Below are 20,565 nucleotides of genomic sequence, written 5' to 3' on the forward strand. Positions count from 1 at the left end.
ATATATGACATCTGGTATGAACCAAACAGAACCAACATATCCACGAATATTAATTTAGAAAAACAAAACTTATCATCAAATCAAAATACCGGCCTAGGGATAGAGAAAACAGAACTTATGGCATTGGGATTAAAGGTGAATCTTGTATTGGAAAACAAATAAGCCTGTACGAGGATGGTAAAATATAACACAGTACAGCCACGATTATTCAAGCCCCGACTAACCGAATTTCAGGTCCTTAAAAGGGTGAGAAAAGTAAAGAAATACCGTAGTGGCTCGCCCAACGGTAAGCAATTTGTCCTTTTTCGATTTTCTCTTGTTCACTATACCGTTAGTGTTGAAGCCAGGTTGGATTTCTTTTGTCACTTTTCATTACATGAACTAAACAATATCTCACACAAAAGTGTTTAGTATTCCGTAGGATTTTCTAAAAACAAACAGTTTACCTTAAATGCCTAATAGCAGACAATTTGTTCATCGTAACTAAGCTTTGACTTAATGTTGTATTAAATAACTTTTACTCAAATTATTATTACCTGTTGGCTGTTTTTCTTGTAATGAAGTAACTTTATTTACTTTCGTAATAATAATAATAATAAATTCCCACAAGCAATGAAAGATTCGTATTTATTACTACTTCTTATTTGATTATAAAGCTCGCAGGTAAATAAGCAACATATTACTATTTTTACACTAGAACTGACAGCCGCGAAGGTATCTCTTATAGTTCCTTGCATTTCTAAAGTTCTGTTCATTGCGGAGTCCACCACAATAGCCCTCGCCCTTATATGCCTAGAGAGCATAGAATTCTTGTTGCCCACTGTTTACACCATATCCTTCCTTTCTGTGTCGACAGAACAGTGAGCGGATCGTGGTTACCAACTGCAGAATATGTTTCAATAATCTGCATCCCAAGTAAAATACCATCCATATTTTTGTTTGATTGAATGTCGAGTGACATGTACGAGAATTTTAAAATATTATTCAGTACATTATTTATTTAATAATGTTGTGCAATACTATTTAATACTGTGTTTAGATGGAATTTGATAAATTTAGTCAGATAACTGGTAATTGATGGACAACTGGACTTTTCGCCAGTAACATTAATTTATAATCCATAGTTCGCGGAACAATAGTTCTTACTACTAATAAACGAATCTAGGATATGAACCCGAGATTTCAGCGATTTTGAAACCAGAATGCTAAATGCTAACTTTTATTTGTTCTACCAAGTACACATATCGAGTACACAAAACACAACTCGATACCAATTACGGACACTAATGAGAATGAGCTATCTACTCTGAGTTCACTAAAATCACACGACCCGTTCCGTTTAACCACTCGTGTAGTTTCACACTCTGTCACTAGTATGACAATTGTGCGAACTGAATGATTGTACTGGAATTTTGATTGTTTCCACGAAAAGTATGACAAGGAGTTGTCAGGTGTTTCTAGTTCACCTAAGTCTGCGGGGTGCATCCATTGACCTCACCACCTGGACATTCCTTTTAACCTTTGCTTCATGCCTTATCTACCCCAGATATCTCTTTTGTTTCCAATAAAGAAGTAGAAAGAAAAACAGAATCAGTCGGCAGTCAAATCACAATAAAATCTGAGAGGTTTACAGAAATTATATCCTGCAGTACATAACATTACACTTACGTTGGACAGAAGCATTTTTCGAACGCTGCTTATTATAAAGAAATTAATTCCAATTTATTATGGCAATATACAGCTAGCGGCGGCGTAGTAAATTCTTACGATGACCTTGACAAGAAATGTTCGCGGATCCCTGGGCAAGAAAAGTTTGTAACGCCTCTGTTTTTTTAAATACTTAATAATAATAATAATAATAATAATAATAATAATAATAATAATAATAATAATAATAATAATAATAATAATAATAATATTAAAAATTTTCGAAACCACTTAATCTCAACGAAAGAAATGAAATGAAATCTTTGAGTTTTACGTCCCACGGTTATGCCGGTTAGGCTAAAGGAGACGGTGATTATGAGAAATGAGTGAAATGGTGGAATGAAGAAAGTGGGAGGAAACGGGAGAACCCCGAGAAAACCCACGCACACGGTGTTTGTCCACCACAAAGTTCACTTGGCGGGGGGTGGGATCGAACCCGGGACCCCAAGCACCAGAGGTGAACGCTCTACCACTGAGCCACCGCGGCCCCTTAATCTCAACGAAGTTATTAGTGCTAAACAAATGAAACATTTGTTTGTTTTCCTTATTACAATGTTAAAGAAGCTCACTGCCTGTCTCCTATGTTAGTGGCCTAATATTACAAGAACAGATGATAAGTTTGTTTCAAGCAACCATTATGTAATGTTTTATGTAAACAAATCCGAATTCATAATTGTTTGTATTTACATTATTAACCATTGAATCGATGGGTCTTTATAAAATCAGTGTCAAATTGTATTTAGGTTCTTTGTCTTTGTGAGGTCTCTAAAAGCGCGATGCCCTGGGTCATCTCTCACCGCTTGCGATGCCACTGACACAACAAATGCATCATAACTATTAAATAATAATAAAAATAATAAATTATTTTATTATTTTCAAATGGTCATGCCGTGTTGCTTAATCTTAGAAGAAAGTATTCTGAAATAACAATTATTTCTGTTGTTTCGTATGCCTATCATTTAAGAAAGATGAAATACCGAGAACGAACAACATGTATTATCTGCTACCAATACTGCCTCTCCCTCTCGATTACTTTCTGGTTTTGCCTGAAGCACGTTTAGTTTCCTAATGCTTTAAGTTGTTGTCAACTCTGTAAAATCACCGTCTGCTACCATATAAACAAGCGATACTAAAGCATTAGGAAAAGGGAGCCAGCGCTTGGTTGCACTCTAAGTATCCGGCTATTTGAGGCGATCGCAAATCGTATTTATTGCTCATGCGTACATTTGGAATACGCTGACCATGTATTTAAATGTAGATGGCTAATCACAAACGCGAAAGCAATAAAAACGCGGAGAAAACGTCAGCTCGAGCGTATTTGTTGCATTTCGGAACAATAGACTGCCTGCTGTTTAAAAGATTTCAAAAGGAAGGGGGAAAAAAAGAAAGACGTGTTGCCAGGCAAAGGGATTGTAGCAAGAAACAGCTGCTTGGAAGATGATTTGTGCAGAGTATTGGAACTCTGCTATTACACACCTGGACCTGGCAAAAAGACCCGAAAACCCTGACTGGCTCACAGTATGATTTACAACTCTGGTGAAAGTAAAATTACTGAATATCCACCTTGGCCGCGTTCGCTACAGGGGGGTAACGCTTTCTCAAATAGCCTAAATCTAAGTCTGAGATCATTGCAAAACTTCAAAACAGACGAAGAATCTGACGTGGTGAGATAAATTTCTTACAGATAAGAAATGAAGACATGAAATGACGTCCCACAAATATGCCCTTTAGCCTAAGGGAGACAATGATTAAGGCAAATGAATGATGATGGAAGAATTGGTGGAATGAGAAAGTTGGTGGAAACAGAAGTACACGAGATGATGTTGCCCGCCACAAACTTATTTGGTCGGGGATTGATCCAACGACCCCACACAACAGCAGAGATAAGCGCTCTACCATTGAGCCACCGTGCTCCCAAAATGAAGACTTATTAAGGTTAGTTTAAAGGGACAAGTTTCGCCGCTAGATGTCACTACAGTCTTCCTATCTCTCTCATGTATTTTTTACCTTTCACGAAAATTAACGATTTCTCTTATAAATTTCAACCTGGAGACTTCAAATTTTTTTTAGAGAAGGAACTTCATAATGTATCCAAGGGAACAATCCGTGCCGATTTTTTATTTAGCATTTTCTTTAATGTTGAAATGGCTTGAATGTTGAAATGGATATCCAAACCTTTAACAATGTAACTGTTTCAACAATGAAGAAAATTCTAAATAAAAAATCGGCACGGATTGTTCCCTTGCATAGATTATGAAGTTCCTTTTCTAAAGATTTGAAGTCTCTAGGTTGAAATTTGTAAGAGAAATTGTAAATTTTCGTGAAAGGTAAAAAAAAAAATACACGTAAGAGATACGAAGACTGTAGTGACATCTAGCGGTAATACTTGTCCCTTTACACCAACCTTAATAAAGCAAATTAATGTAAGAGAATGCAAGTATAAAGTCTACAAGCGAGTCACGTGTAGATAATGGGAATATAAAAAAGACGTCAGACAATGAAGTTAACCTGGGGAAACTGTCCACAGTAACAAAAAATAAATAAATACTCGAGTGAATATTTGAATATTGCTTGGCACATCAAAAGATACAGTTTGAAAGATGGTAGCGTGAAAGAATAAGAACAGAATAGGAATGTCTGGAAAAAGTCTTTATGTAATGAACACACGTTCATTGGGAAGGCCTGCTGAGTATAATTTCCCATTTTTCTAAAAGCGCAACTCTGAATACGGAACGCACTACTTGGAAGTTGTAGTTATTAAAATGGAAGCTGTTGATCACTGCCTTCTACATCCGTCCGCTCCCTCTAAGCTGCCTGCTCAATCAGCCAAAAAATGCGTGTACCGTTCATCACGAATTCGCCACTAGGTGGCAGGTCCTACCATGGCATCCTACCGTTTGACAGTCAATCCTGTTGCGTTGCAGTTTGACATCTGTACGTACACAATACATGCTAATAAAAAGAATGTAAAGAAATCTAAATGGTTTGCGTAAAAGTTATAATATGCGGTAGTCATTGAAGAAGTAGAAAAAAATATTTGTTCAAATAGAAACACTTGTTGATGTTACGGCTGAGGCACAAAAATGAAAATACGCTCAATCATATATTGGCCTAAATACAATATATATAATTTTATGCTTTCGTGTGAAGGAACTCCGATGCTATAAGCAAGAGTGCCGATCCTGGGGGCGGGGGCCCCGGCCCCCCGCATTGTACTTATGAATATGCGATATTCGGTATAATTTGAATGCAATTTGTCTTAAAATCCTCATATATGTCTTCTGCATCTGAATGCCCCCCTCCCAAATTTACTGAGAAATCGGCGCCATTAACTATAAGAGTAATTATACAGGGTGGTTCAAAAGTAGGTACACGCCTACACCCCTGCATTGATCAGGTATACCCTCTAACATTCTAGCTTATAGGTTCATTTGTTTCGGTTGTTCCGAGCTTAAGATATAAGTATAAATACATTAAGAATAAATAATAAAGAAACTAAGTCTACCTTATGGATAGCAATAAGAAATGATATAAAAAGCAATGGGTTGATCAGTAAGTTACTGTATACCTACTTTTGGGCCTCTCTCTCTCTCTCTCTCTCTCTCTCTCTCTCTCTCTATATATATATATATATATATATATATATATTATATAGATTGTTTTTACTCTAAGCCAAATTATACATTGTTTTAGTATTAAAATTAGTGTTGCCCACGATACGAGACAGCAGCTATGAGAAACGAGATGACAAAGCTGTCTCACAATATAGCAAGAGCTTCTTGAGATGAAGTAGCTTAAATCTTGTCTCGAGAGCAACAATATCCAATATATACAAGTGACTATCGTTTCTGACTGTGAAACTACAGTAGACTTCCAAGCTATGCAAATTGAATACTATATTGAAGACATGGAGTATAGTCTTGGGACTGAATCGATTACTGAGAAACGTTTCGCAAAGTCTCTTATCATTTTTGCTATATGAAAATCAACATTGAAACTGGACGTAGTACTGAATTTCTTCAACTTCCAGTTTTACTGAAATATAGGGGTGCAGAGGTTATTTCCCTGAGACCATGAATCAATTTCCGAAAACAGTTTGTGGCTATCTATCACCGTTTTGAGTTATAAACTTTACTGTTGAAACCGGAAGTGGTCGATTTCAACCACTTCCGGCTTAAGTAGAAGGTAGTCCAAGGAGACGGAAAATATTCCTGGGACACTGAATCGATTCCCGAAAACTGCATGTCGATAGCTCTTGCCGTTTTTGCTCTGATATCTGTCAACCGAAGGACATAGCCGTTCTATAAGACTACCAACACTTATACATAGTATAGTTTGGAAGTCTAATACTGGAGAGATCTTTTTCATTTTATAAATCCTCATCAATATACCTCATTGTTCAACTCATCAAATGTGGAGTATATAGTTAGTTTATTGACTTAGAGAGTTTCGTATATGCAACTTCCAAAGGCTTGAGGAAAAAAACAGAAAATCTAGCATCATTCATATATACCCCTATTAATGTTCTTACGTAGTTCATTATCGGATGGTATTTCATGAAATAACACTCCATTATATTCCAACTTGGCTTTTCTTGCTTTGCAGAATGATACCCAACAATATAAGACCATTTTCTTTTCTAAACTATTGGAAAAGCGTGGTCATTCCTATGCAAACCATAAAGATTTACTTACAAAAATGGACAGTACGTGCTGCACTCTAGCGTCGAAATTAGAAAACAAGCGTTCACGCGGGAGACAATGGTTTTTGAAAAGAATGAACATGCAGGTAAGTGAATCTAGGAGGCGGTGCTGTTGATCCATAACAGTGTAATCACACACACAAAATTGTGAGCAGAAATTGGCTCTTCGTGTGTTGAATAACGACAAGTGGTAAATCGAAATGAGGAAACCCGAACTGTTTATTGCAATTATGTATGTATTGTTTATATCTTGAATCTGTACGCGTATAAGAAGTCGATGATGACAAACGGACATAACCAACGCCTTACAAGCTTGGTGGATCAAAATCCTAACTAGAAAGCAGATGTTTGTAGTTGTCTTCTACTTTTTCCTTGTTATATTATTGTTACTACAGTTATACTTTACAATATTCGGATAATACTTTTAGATTTGGAGTGAAATATTGACATGTATTATGAGAATTTAAACCTAAAAAGCGTTGAAGTTTTCATCAGGGTTACTATAGTATTTTAAATGGTTATTTAGCATATAAATTTCACCACTTACCCCCTTCTTTATTTGAGGATTCCAATTCCTTTTCTAACTCCGAAACTTTTTTCTTCAGTTCTTCATTTTCTTTTTCAAGCATAGAAACCTGGTCCCTTAAGCCTTCAACTTCAGACACTGGAGTTTCTGGAGAGTCTTCTACAGAAGCCGACGCCGTCTGAACCTTTTCAGAGCTTCTTAACTGGCATTCCAACTTCTCCACAGTTTGCTGCTTTTCGTGCAACTCTTTCATACCATCTTCCAGTTCCTTTTGCATCGATTTTATTTTAGCCTCATATTCTTTAGTCTTCTGTTCAAGTTCTGAATTTATGTTGTTTAGCTTCGAAATAGCTTCCCCTCGTTGTTTAATTACTTGGTTCATTTCGTTCATTTCGGAAAGCAGTTCTTTGTTCCTCACATGGGAACCTTCTACTTCTTTTCTTAGGTCTTCCACTACCAAATTCGTTTCTCTTGCTTTACTGAGCTCAGCCTTCGTTTGCTGGAATATAAAAAAATAAAATTCTATTAAAAAGTTGTATTCTGTAACACATAAAACTGTTCACTAACTAACTAACTAACTCTATGGCCTATGGAACCCGGAGGTTCAATGCCGCGTTCACAAAAGCTCTCCACTGACTTCTATCCTTAGCTAACTGCATCCAGTTTCTACTTTGTATTCCAATCTCTACGAGATCCATCTTAATATTGTCCTCCCATCTGCGCCTAGGTCTTCCTAATGGTAGTTTTCCGATTGGTCTTCCAGTCAAGACTTTGAAAGCGTTTCTACTTTCTTCCATTCTAGCTACATGACCTGCCCACCTAAGCCTCCTAGACTTGACGACCCTAACAATGTTTGGTAAACCATATAAATTATGTAGTTCCTCGTTATGAAGTTTCCGCCATTCCCCATTCCCGTTCCTCTTGGGTCCGAATATTCGTCTCAGGATCTTATTCTCAAATACTTTCAGTCCATGTTCTTCTCTCAGAGTAAATGACCATGTTAAGTGACCAGAGTAAGTAAACTGTTCACTTCAAATGTTTATTTTTTAAATGTGTTTCTGATAATTTCGACAGCTAGTCCTCTGCACTGTTGTAGTGGCTAGAGCCTACTTCTTTGGTGCACGTGATCCCGGGTCTAAATCCCAATGGGACGGCATTAAAATTTCAACATATTACGGTGGTTCAAATTGCCCTTAAACTGTAGACTTGTCTCATATAGCTTTGGTCCTGAAAAGGGACGCTATACTTTACCAAACAAATTTAGATATCTAACCATCCACATTCTTCAATGAAGATAAACGTCGAATACCCAAGAACAGTGGTTCTCAACCTAATTCCTATCGTGACCCCTATTTGATCACATCCTCTTGCCAGCAACCTGTTTATAATTTCTGGTTTGTAATAAGCTTGTGTGGGATTTTTAATATACCTATTGCGGAGATCCTACGATATCCATCTATTTCTATAATAGTAGAATCAATTTTTTGTATATAGTGGATACAGTAATTTCTCTGAAAGCAAACGGGTTAAAACTAAATTTGGTCAGTTCATTCACATTACAAATATTGAATCCGATCCATCATACGGTTTCAAAATGGGAGGCCGTTTGAAAATTTTAAAACTTCATAACTCCCTTAATTTTGGGTCATAAGAAAAAATTAAGTGATTTCTAATTTTGGTTAAAAAACTTCGACAATTGTTGAAAAAGTTAGTGAGTATTTTAAATGACTTGATCATGTGCTTCACGAAAACTGAACCGGACATTACCGCACCAGTGAAATCACACCATGCTCCGGTATCTCATTAGTTTTTAATTTTAATTATATTTCAATATACAGGTTTTGTTGCATTTGTATTTTTCTAGTATTTTAATATGTAGTTCTCATTAGTTTCATATCGTACCTCTTTCATTTAAATTGATTTTTAAGCAACTTTGCACCTGTTGAAAATGTTTAGCAGAACTATTTTTTGTTGTTCTTAACAATATGTATAAAAATAAAAATATGCCTATCAGAATAAAATTCAAAATAATATTTAAAAATATTTTCCGGTATTAAATTCTAATTATATTTGTCTCTTCCGCTTATCTTCGCAACCCCCATGAAACACTCTCGCAACCCCAGGTTGAGAAACACTGCCCTAGAAGATTATATGAATTCTTCAAGTGCGGTAATTCTTCTAAAACATTGCATGTCTATGTTTAATTATAAAATTTTAACCTAATTTGATCCTGAAGAATTACCCTTCTCGAGAAACAAGTCGAAAACGTAAGTGCGAAATCAAAATGCTTTGCAAAACAAACATTTGGTCGACACAAATACAACGATATTCTCCAATAATAAACCAAATTCTAGTAACCTAATCCCATCAATCTGCTTAATAACGAAGAAGGCAGCAGCGACCACCGAAGTTTATACATAGACTAGCAAAGAGTTCATTCTTCGCACGTGCTGAAAAGATAAGCAACCCTAGAAACAGTACGGTACTTTGGGTTGCATACCTCACATGCAACATGGTTCAATATTTACAGGTATTACACACACTTACTTTTAAATATATACATATGTAATTTAGCCTACGGTCTCTTCTGTGCTGTTACCCAGAAGTATGCCAAAGCCAATGGTGTGGATTCTTATATGGGACGAACATACAAACCTACGAAGATTTAGCTTTATACACAGGGTGTTTCAAAATGAATATCGGAATTTTAAGGCGTTGTATTATTTATTACAATTACAAATAATACATCAAATGAAAGAGCAACTCAAACGGTTTTGTACGCACGTAAGCGCATGCACTGTTTCCTCTGTCTGTCGTTAGAAAGCGCTAGCAGCAAAGATGGCGATTAGTGAGCAGAAAGCTTTTTGTGTTTTACAGGCCTCATAGTGGTCTGGTCTCTTGTAAATAGTTGAAAAGTGACCAAAAGCACACGAAAGTGGCCAAAAGCACGCGAAAAAGTGACTAAAATCTCATCATGTCCATTTTTTTACTTTGTCAATTTCTCCATCACTTCTCTCTTTGTTGTTCTGTTTCTTCTTCTTTAATTCTTCTTTTTGAGCTTCCTCCTTTCTTAGGTTTTCTAAGTATGCTTTGTAGTTACGGTAAGCACTTAGCAGATATAAGAAGCTTCTGAGTAAGTGGAACCAGTTCTGGCCTATTTACGAATTTCTTCATCCCAGACATTATATTTAACTTAGCATTGAGGGTTCTCAAAGTCATGAAATATTCAAATTCATCACCTACTCTTAAGAAGAACATGCAAGAAGCATAACACAAGACGAACATGATGAACCACACACACACACACACACACACACACACACACACACACACACACACACACACAACGTTGAGCGGAGCGTTAACTATTACGAGAAAAAACTAAAAGACTATTATGATCGACACAGAAGGGTCTCAACCCCACCTTGAGAGCTTAAGCATCCACCAACTACCCAATGTGCTTTAGAAAGAATAAAAGCTGAAGTGAGAATAAAGTTGACTGTTTCACATGTAGGAGCAAGTTCTGAAGCTTTCAGAAGAGTAATGAGTAACAAATTTCTGCCTTTTTCCATTTATTTTTACATTTTTCTTAGAAAACTGCCAATGCAAAATATAAATCACACGAAAACGTCACTTTACCTCCCTAAAAAGTAACTTTTAGTGACAAATTTGAAAAAAAAGTAACTTTTAGTGACCAACTTGAAAAAAAGCAACTTTTAGTTTAAAAAGTGACTCGTTATGAGCCCTGGTTTTACATTTTGCAAAGACTGAATCTGTAGTTGCAGTGCAACTGTCTGCATGGAGGATTTTAAGGAGACGCTTACAACTACGTCCTTATCGTTTGCAGTTGCTACAAGCTCTAAAGCCTACAGACTACGGTTTACGTGCCAACTTTGCAAATGAAATGTTGCTACATGACGATGAAGATTTTCTGGATCATGTCGTCTTCAGTGATGAATCGACATTTCACCTGAGTGGCGATATGAACACATAATGTTCGCATCTGAGGGTCACCAAATCCCCACGAGATGGTACAGTTGTAACGAGATTCCCCTAAAGTGAATGTGTTTTGTACCATATCCCGGTGGAAAGTTAATGGGCCTATCGATTCGATGTGTATCGTGTGATGAATGGTGCTCACATTGAACATCTGTAGCTACAACTGTATGAGTTGCTCTTTCATTTGCTGTATTATTTATAATTGTACGTTAAAAATAGTAAGTATTGCAAAGCCTTAAAACCCCGACATTCATTTTGAAACACCCTGTATAAGATTAAGTAGTAAGTTGTTAATGTGTAAGTTGTAACACCGGTATAATACACTAATTAATTTGTCTAATAGTACAGGAAAAATTACTTTCATGAACTGCAATTATGTCTTTGTGATAAAAGCCATATAATTTACAGCAAACATGTAACTTCCAGATTTTAATTCTACAGGCATGTCACTCTGACAAAAACAAGTCGCTTAAGCGTACTTTTAAATGTGCACTTAATATACTGAGGACTAAAACTGAGTATTTCATATAACTTTCTCAAGTCATTCTCAGGATCTGAACCATTATCTTTACCACTTCTAGGCATTCTTTTAAAATCTATTACGTAAAACTTACGCCCCCAATGTCCTATCTTATGCACCTAAACTTCAAACTTCCATGGCGAGAAACAAATATTTTATTCAAGTTAAAAACAGAGTGGAAAATACATTAAAAGCTAACAAATAACCTACTAAAACATGTCAGTTCGATAAAAGAATTTTACAATAAAACTAATGAAATGAAAAATGTTTAGTAGAACTATTTTTGTATGGCAGGATGCCGAAGATCCGGGTTGGATTCCCGATTCAGTTCCACTTTTGACTCTTCCAGTTTCACTGAATTCACATCTAAGGAAAATATAGCATAACGAGAAAAGTGTTTCGTTTATTTCTCGTATAATGTATGCAGAAAATCCGAACAAAGGGTATCTTGATGACTACTCATATTTACAGATTCACGTTAGTCTATCATCATCTTCGGCCTAATACTTTTTAAAAGCATTATCTATGATTTAGTTTCAGTTGAAGTGTGGAGGTCAAGTGAAACATTTCGTTCCCAAAGTGACGTGTCTTAGCAATATAGTTTAGTTTTATTATTACAGTAAACCCTTCATTTCGCGGACTGAATGACATTATAATAACACTCAATGAGACGAAATGGTGTCTGTAAAATCGCGAATTGTGTTGTATAATTGCAAACTATTTAAAAAATGAAATGAAATTTGTAAGTTTTATGTCCCACCATTATGTCGGTAAGGCTAAAGGAAATGATGATGATGAGAAATGAATGAAATGGTGGAATGAAGAAAGTGGAAGGAAACGGGAGATCACTGAGAAAAGCCACGCACACGGTGTTTGTCCACTACAAAGCTTACTTGGCGCGAGCTGGAATCGAACCAAGGACCCCATGTACCAGAGGTAAACGCTCTACCACTGAGCCATCCCGGCCCCTGCAAACTATATACATATTATGTTACAAGTGTCTTCTTACAACTAAGTATTAGAATAAAGAATATAGCCCCAAGCTTTATTTGATTTCCCGCTGAATGTCTTCTTTAAATAATTACAGATTTCAACTGCCTGAAATATTTGCAATAAGTCAACATTTTTGGATTCCAATTACACTTGTTACACCAACCAAATTCTGTCCATTTACTCCAAACTGTTAATTCGAGGTCCCTTAAACGGAGGGCTTACTGTATTATTATTATTATTATTATTATTTATAGCGGACAGTACATGACGTTGACAAAACAAATCTTACGATGAATAATCAAATATATAAAAGAAACGATCCTTAGATTAAAAAATAACTAATAAATCCATTTAATAATTCAATGTAATTTGTATTTACAAATTAATAAGTCCTTTATCCTTAATCCATAACATGCAATCACAATATATATATATACATATAAGAAATCATATTTCTTATTCTACTAACCTCCAATTCTTCCTGCATCCTCTGCATGTTTTTCTCGGTATACTCCAGTGTCCCTTGCGTATTATTTAACTGATCTTCAGCTTCTTTCAGATACCGCTCGAATTCTACCAGTCGATCCCGCAACCTCTTATTTTCATCCATAGCTTTCTCCAGATCTCCCTGTATTTTTGACAAATTCCCATTTGCTTCGGCAGACGAGTTTCTTAAATTTGCAATTTCGTCATTTAAGTCTTCAATTTCCTTTAGTTTACTCTCAAACCTCTCAGCGGATATTCTTGCCTGTTCACTAAGCTCCTGCTCCGTTCTTGCTAATATATTCTGAGTAGTTGCTAACTCTTTACGGAAATTCTCTAATTCTTTCTCTTTATCTTCGGTGACTTTACACTGCAAAACATTATTCTCTTTTAGTTTCTCGATTTCTTCCTTCTGGTTTTGGTCCAAAAGTCTCCATGTTGCCTCTTCTTGGTGTAAACGACTTAAATCTTCTTTTAGTTTCGTAATAGTGACATCTTTCTCCTCGCTAATTTCCTCAATGCGTTTTAATTGATCCTTCACTTCGGCTAACTCACACGAAGCAGAATTAAGAGTAGTCAAAAACTGTTCTTCTTTCTCTTCATGTCGATGGCTCAGGTCTCGTATTTCATCTTTTAACTTATTAATGTGATCCCTTAAGTCTTCTGTTTCTGCGTGATGGGCTGCACGTACGTTCTCTAACTGACACTTTAAGGCTTGGATTTCATTCTTTTTCTCCTGAGCAATTGCTTCGTATTTTAAAATCTCATTCTGGTATTTTTTAGTTTCACACAGAAGATCGTCTTTATCAGCATTAACCTCATTCTGATGCAATTTCATATCATTAATCGTATCTTTTAGTTGACCGACGAAGTTCTCACGTTCATCGATCTGACTGAGAAGTTCTTCTTCTCTTTCTTTCCATATGACCTGGAAATTCTGTAGTTCATCTCTCAACTTTTCAATTTCGAGATTTTTTTCTTCCAATAGTGTTTGGCTCACTTCGCTCTCTCGATATGCTTCCTGCTGCTCCTCTAAAATAGTACACTTTCCCTTCACAATTTTCAGCTCGTTCTCCAACTCTCCAATGAAGGCATCTTTTTCGAGTACTTGGGCTTGGAGAGTTTCAACAGCACTCGCAGCAGATTGGTCGAAATCTTTCTTCTCTTTTTTCATTGTCTCTGTTTGTTCAGTTAATTTTACTTTGATATTTTCTAGCTCCTTCTTCAACTTCTTGTTTTCATTCTCTTTCTCTTCAATTATTATTTTAAAGGCTTTTATTTCATTCTCTAATTGTTTTAAGGAAGCTTTAGTTTTATCCAGTTGATCTTGTAAAGTGACTTCAACTTTAGAATGCTCACTTAGTTTTATCTCCAAATTCTTTATTGTGCAATTTTTCTCAGATATTTGAGTTTCTATTTGCTCTTCTAGCTTCATCTTTACTTCACGTAGATTCTGTAGCTCTGCTTCAAGTTGTTTGCACTTCTCCCTAACATTTTCTAGTTCTGGTTTGAGTGTACCTATCACGGAGTCTTTTTCTGCTAAAGCTTGTTTGCAATTAGTCAACTCACCATTCATATCATCCAATTGCTTCTCAACTTTTTCTTTCTCATTGCCCAATTCAAGAATCTGATTACTCAAGTCTGTTTTTAGAGCATTATATTCAATATCTTTGTTCTTGATTTCTTCCTGATATCTAACTATGCTATCCTGACTTACTTTCAGTTCCTCTAATCGCTTTTCTAACTCAGATATAACAACATCTTTCGCTTGTACATCTTCTTTGGTACTCTGTAGTGTTTCTGTTACTTCATTTAAAGCTGAATTCAATCGACGACATTCCTCAGTCAATGCGTGAACTTCTGTCTCCAAATTTGTCTTCTCCTTAAGTAATTTAGTGTTTACGTTGTGCTCATCGATTAGCCTCTTCTCAAATTCACTCAAAGCTCTTTTCGCCTTTTCCAAGTGTGAATTTATATTTGTATTCTCCTCTTCGAGAACAGCAAGTTTTTCTTCCTGGGTTCTTAAACGACCTACAAACTGATCCTTTTCCTGTTTCATAGCGTTCAAATCTTTTTCAAGTTGAACTTTTTCTTTACTTAATTCCGTCATTTCCTTTGAATAGTCTAAATCACATTCAACATACTTAGAATCTAGCTTCTTTTCCACGGCTGAAGAAACAATATTCTTTTCCAATGTATCACCTCTATCACCATATCGATCAGGTGTTTTACCCTCCTGTACTTGGCACAGTACTTTCGCTTTCAGTGTTTTGTTTTCGTCCTGTAGCCTGTCAGCTTCAGTAGCTAACTGTGAAATTGTCACATTTAACTCCTTTAGTTCTGACTCTAATACGCTAATTTTTTCTAACTGTTCAATACTGTACACTGGTCCTAAATTCTCCACACTTAGCACATTAGATTTATCACATAAAATAGGACTATTTAAGTGTTCTAATTTTTCTCCCACAAACGTAACCACTTCTGACAAATTACATTCATCATGAAGTACTTTAGTCGCACTATCTACTTCCTCACACGATTCTGAGATAACACTTTTGTCCAATTGCAAATATTTAATCAAATTTCCCTTAGTTTCCTTGATCTCTGCAATTAACTTGTCCCTTTCAGTAGCTGTAGCCTGTAACTGTGACTTTACACACTCCATTTCACTTTCTAATTCTGCGTATTTCTTTCCAAATGTTTCTGACACGTGCTGCACTTCTTCTTCTTTCGACGCCACTTCTCTGGAACTCTTCTCAAGTTCTTGACGTAGGAGCTCCACTTCTTTCTCAAGTTCCGCATTATTTTCTAGTATTTCCTTCACCTTTTCCTTCCACGCACTGTCTGCACTTCTTTGTACTTCCAGTGCTTTGCACTGTTCTTCCAGGGTGTCCAGTTTCCCCACCAAACAGTCATTCTCATCTGTTAGACGTTTCACCTGTCGTCGAGAACTTTCTAACAAGTTGTCAAATTCATCAACTTGAACTTCCAGCTGCATGAACTTTTTCTTCCATTGCTCTCCGCTGTTCTTTGCTTCATCTAGCTTAAGAGAAAGAACTTCGTTCTTATGCTGTAAGCTATCAATCTGAAAGAAAATAAAAAGTTTTGCTTGAGCAATTGCAGCTTATGGCAAACAGGATTCAATGTTCCGATTCATTGCTCCGATTACAGTGATTTGAGTACATGAAGGATTACGTAAACAATTCATAGGAATCCGTACAATTTAATCAGATAGATAATGAAATATTAAAGAGTAAAATTACAGAATATATAATGTTACAGAAAATAGGATTTAGGATATTATATTTCTGGGCTGTCGGCATCGATGGTCATGTTAGCACGTCACGTTTGAGGGATGACGTCCCTGGGCGAGCACATTTTCCGGGAAAAGGGAGGGAAGGAAGGAAGTGGCCTGGGATTAATATGTTAGGTACCATCCCGGCATTTGCCTGGTGAATGAGGAAAACCCAGGAAAACCTCATTCACGATGACTGGCCTGATAAAGCTTTTTACACTTTTTCGACCGAGTGCCCCCACCGGGAATCGAACCAGGGACCGCTCGCACCGAAGGCAAGAGCGTTAGCGACTACGCTACGCGGGACACCCTTCCAGAAAATAGATTAATTCTGAAACCATTTGGACGAAAAACAGAAGTAAAGTATACCAAATGTAACTCTAAGAATAACATTTGAGAACAAATATTCTTGAAATTAGTCTATTGTTTACAGAATATGCGCATGTTGTAATCTATTCTAGTAAAACCATAAAATAGGCAAACTTAGTTCAATCAGGACCGAGCTACAATCTTATTTATTATTCCAAATTCAACATTCCAGGATTCTTATATTAAATAAATAAATAAATAAATCACATATTTTCCCTTGCTTTTGCATATTTTGATACACATATTGTATGCTAAGTAATGAAGAGATCTGATCTTTCCCTAAGCTTAAATGCATTAAATCGTGATTTACCAGAATTAAATTTTTTCTTAAGAACATTAATGTCGAAGCGGAAATCAACTGGAAATAGGTATCTGTTGACAACATTACAAAAACTCCACGATTAGGATCTTAAATTTCATCAATAAATTTATTCTTAATATCGAAAAAACTTTTTCGTATTCCGATATAGTACACTTTGTACCAAAAATTTCTTGTAAAAAATTAGCACACAACTTAAATATACCATAAGCAAATAAAATTAGTAAATAATTTATTTCACATGTCATAAAAACATCAACAAAAACTTAGTATTAAATATCACTATAATATAATTTGGGCCAGTGATCGCCAAACCGTCTCTCGCGAGCTACTAGTAGTTCATGGGGACATTTTGGGTTGATCGCGTTAACGCTCCGGTTGGCTAACCTTAATCTTCCACTAAGCTGACGCTAACGATAGAGGGTGCTGACGACAACAACTACTTATTTCTCCCGCGCAACTTCCATTATCAGCTCATCTCACAGTTGATTGTGGGTCAATCCATAAGAAGTGGTCCAGAGCTGGTTGTTCGACCATCTCTAAATTTTTTAGAAATACGAGTGTGATGAACCTTGTGTATGAGGTCAGTAACATCATTCACGTTGTCGTATGTACAAGTATTCCTGAATGGCGGCCATCTTTGTTGTCGATGGAGTGCCAATTTTTTGCATTTGCAAGCGTTTATGAAAACTACAGTTGCTCAAGACGTACGAATCAGAGCTCCTTCGTGGCTAAGTGGTTAGCGTACGCACCTTTGGCGTGGGAGACTCGGGTTCGATTCCCGGCGGGAGCTCATGTGGTTCGGATTCCACGTTAATCAGTAGGTCCACGTCTCATATAGCCTCGCTGCTGAAAGGGACGCTAAACTAAAATCAACACAACAAGACGTACGAATCAGATAACACCAAACAAAAATGAATGTTTACAGGAGAGACTGAAGTACACGAAAAGAATATACTCTTGCTTCTAAATAAGTATGCAAGTTGCAAATAAAATGCATGAAGTCACCAGAAAAACTGCAGAAAATTCCACTTTTAAAGGGGCTATATTTTGGAATGGCATAAAGTGGGGGATTCATGAATACTATTGCTGTTTTGTGCTGAATACTATTGCATACACAGAAATATCCACAGCTATGATGCTACTGGCAAGATAGATTTATGGGGGCCCGAAAGTTGAAATTTGTGATTTTGATGCCATTTTGGGGGCGTAATATCTCAGGAGGGCAGCGCTAAAAATTGCTGCTTAGGCCACAAAGTAATTCTGTACGTGAATAAACTATTGCAAAAAGAAAAAAAAAAATCATGACATATTCCATGGAGAAAAAAGTGAGGACGTGGTAAAAACACGAAGAAAGCATGTGCGTAACGATGGTCGTACCCCGGAAAAGATTTAAATGTTCGGACATGTTTCATACCAGATCTCAAAAACTACGCATGGTGCAGCAATTAGGCCCGCTTTTGTTTGTGTTCAGTTGTGCAAAAGCTTGCGAGTGGCGTTTGTTCCATGTTTCTAGCTCCATGATCATTGCCACGTCAATATGGTAAGAGGGTTAGCTCCACCTTGCACCTACGACAACCATCGTCGAACTGGACCACGGTATTAATGCACTTAATGTATCAGTAAAGTATTATTGAAATCCAATCTCAGTTACAGACGTTAATATGTTCACAAGGTTACGTTATATAGGACTCGCCTTTGGCTAGCTGGGGGCTCCGTCCCCAGATCCTCGCGTTTGCTCGCCCTACGGCCTCGGACCTCTAAAACCTACAATTCTACCAAATTTCAAGTTTCTTTTTGTAGATTTTGTATCATAAGAAAACACCAAATTAAATAACATAGGAATTATTTCATTCCCCTGTTGGACCCCTTTAAAACTAAAAAATATTTACTTTTAGCAATTTTCCTGTGTGTCAGTCCCAGAAGACTATAATCATGCCAAATTTCATCATTCTAATCCTGGCAGAAGTGCTTGAACAGTTTGCGGTGTAGAAGATGTCCCATATAAATAACATTGTGAAAATCTTTTCAATTCCCCATAAAACCTCTCTACAGTTGAAATTTTTTATTTTTGGTGAAATTTTTTATTTTTGGTAACGCTAACTAAAACGTACAAAACACAGAATTTCAAGTTTTTATTCCAGTTCCAAGTACCTAAAATATGACATTACAAGTCCAAAAAACGCCCATTTAGATAACATGAAGAATTTCTTCATCCTGTTTTTACACCCCCTAAAAATTAAAAATATTAACTTTTGCCAATTTTCCCGTGAGTTAGTACTTGAAAGCTACAATCATGCTAAATTTCAACTTTCCATGTCAACCAAAAGTACCTGTTTATTTTATGTTAGTTCATGTAGTTTATATATGATTAGGATAGATGAAATGCAACCTTGTGAACACATTAACTTCCGTAACTGGGATTGGATTTCAATGCAATATGGTTTTTTTTTTTTTTTTTTTTTTTTTTTTTTTTTTTTTTTTTTTGCAATAGTTTATTCACATACAGAATTACTTTGTGGCCTAAGCAGCAATTTTAAGTATTTTGCCGTCTTGAGATATTACGCCCCCCAAATGGCATCAAAATCACAAACTTCAACTTTCAGATCCCCCATAAATCTACGGTGCCAGTAGTATCATAGTTGTGGATATTTCTACACACTCTTTACATGCAATAGTATTCAGCACAAAACTTATGAACCCCCCACTTTATGCCGTTCCAAAATACAGCCCCTTTAAATGTGTAATTTTTAGTAGTTTTTCTGGTGATTTCATGTATTGGTTTGCAGTCCTGCATATTTACTTAGAAGCAAAAGCTCATATTCTCCGTGTATCTCAGTTTCTCCTGTAAACATTTGTTTTCGTTTGGTGTTCGTCTGATTCGTACGTCTTGAGCAATTGTAGTTTCCGTAAACGCTTGCAAATGCAAAAATTGGCACTCAATCGACAACAAAGATGGCCGCCATTCAGGAATACTTGTACATACAACAACGTGAATGATGTTATTGACCTCATACACACGATTCGTCACACTCAATTTTTTATAATTTTCGGAGATGGTCGAGCAACCATTTTCAAAATCTTTGGATCACTTCAGATGGACTGACCCTTGTATAAGCATGGGGTTGTGCACGTTATGTTTTTCGTGTGTATATTAGACATTTGCTATGTTTTTCGTGTGTATATTAGACATTTGCTATGTTTTTCGTGTGTATATTAGACATTTGCTACGTTTTTCGTGTGTATATTAGACATTTGCTGTTTTTCGTGTGTATATTAGACATTTGCTACGTTTTTCGTGTGTATATTAGACATTTGCTATGTTTTTCGTGTGTATATTAGACATTTGCTATGTTTTTCCTGTGTATATTAGACATTTGCTATGTTTTTCGTGTGTATATTAGACATTTGCTACGTTTTTCGTGTGTATATTAGACATTTGCTGTTTTTCGTGTGTATATTAGACATTTGCTACGTTTTTCGTGTGTATATTAGACATTTGCTGTTTTTCGTGTGTATATTAGACATTTGCTATGTTTTTCGTGTGTATATTAGACATCTGCTAACTTGGTTAGTTTGATTTCATATTCAATAAACAGTAAGGAATTAATCTTTCCTTACTTGAGCTTAGCTTAGCATGAGATAATTATAG

The 20,565-nt window shown here is 36.2% G+C and overlaps 1 protein-coding gene across 1 annotated transcript in view; it reads right to left on the reverse strand.

Annotated features, from left to right (window-relative positions):
• Positions 1-20,565, reverse strand: part of LOC145693619 (uncharacterized) — a 127,869-nt gene that overhangs the window by 87,288 nt on the left and 20,016 nt on the right. Inside the window, exons 5-6 of the mRNA XM_081769774.1 lie at positions 12,917-16,015; positions 6,957-7,434 (exon numbers count right to left, since the gene is read on the reverse strand). Coding sequence (XP_081625900.1) covers positions 6,957-7,434; positions 12,917-16,015 — 3,577 coding nt within the window. The remainder of the gene's footprint in view (positions 1-6,956; positions 7,435-12,916; positions 16,016-20,565) is intronic.

This window comes from Thermobia domestica, chromosome 8 (genome assembly GCF_964235325.1).
Source record: "Thermobia domestica chromosome 8, izTheDome1.hap1.1, whole genome shotgun sequence".
In the NCBI taxonomy this organism is placed as follows: Eukaryota; Metazoa; Arthropoda; class Insecta; order Zygentoma; family Lepismatidae; genus Thermobia; species Thermobia domestica.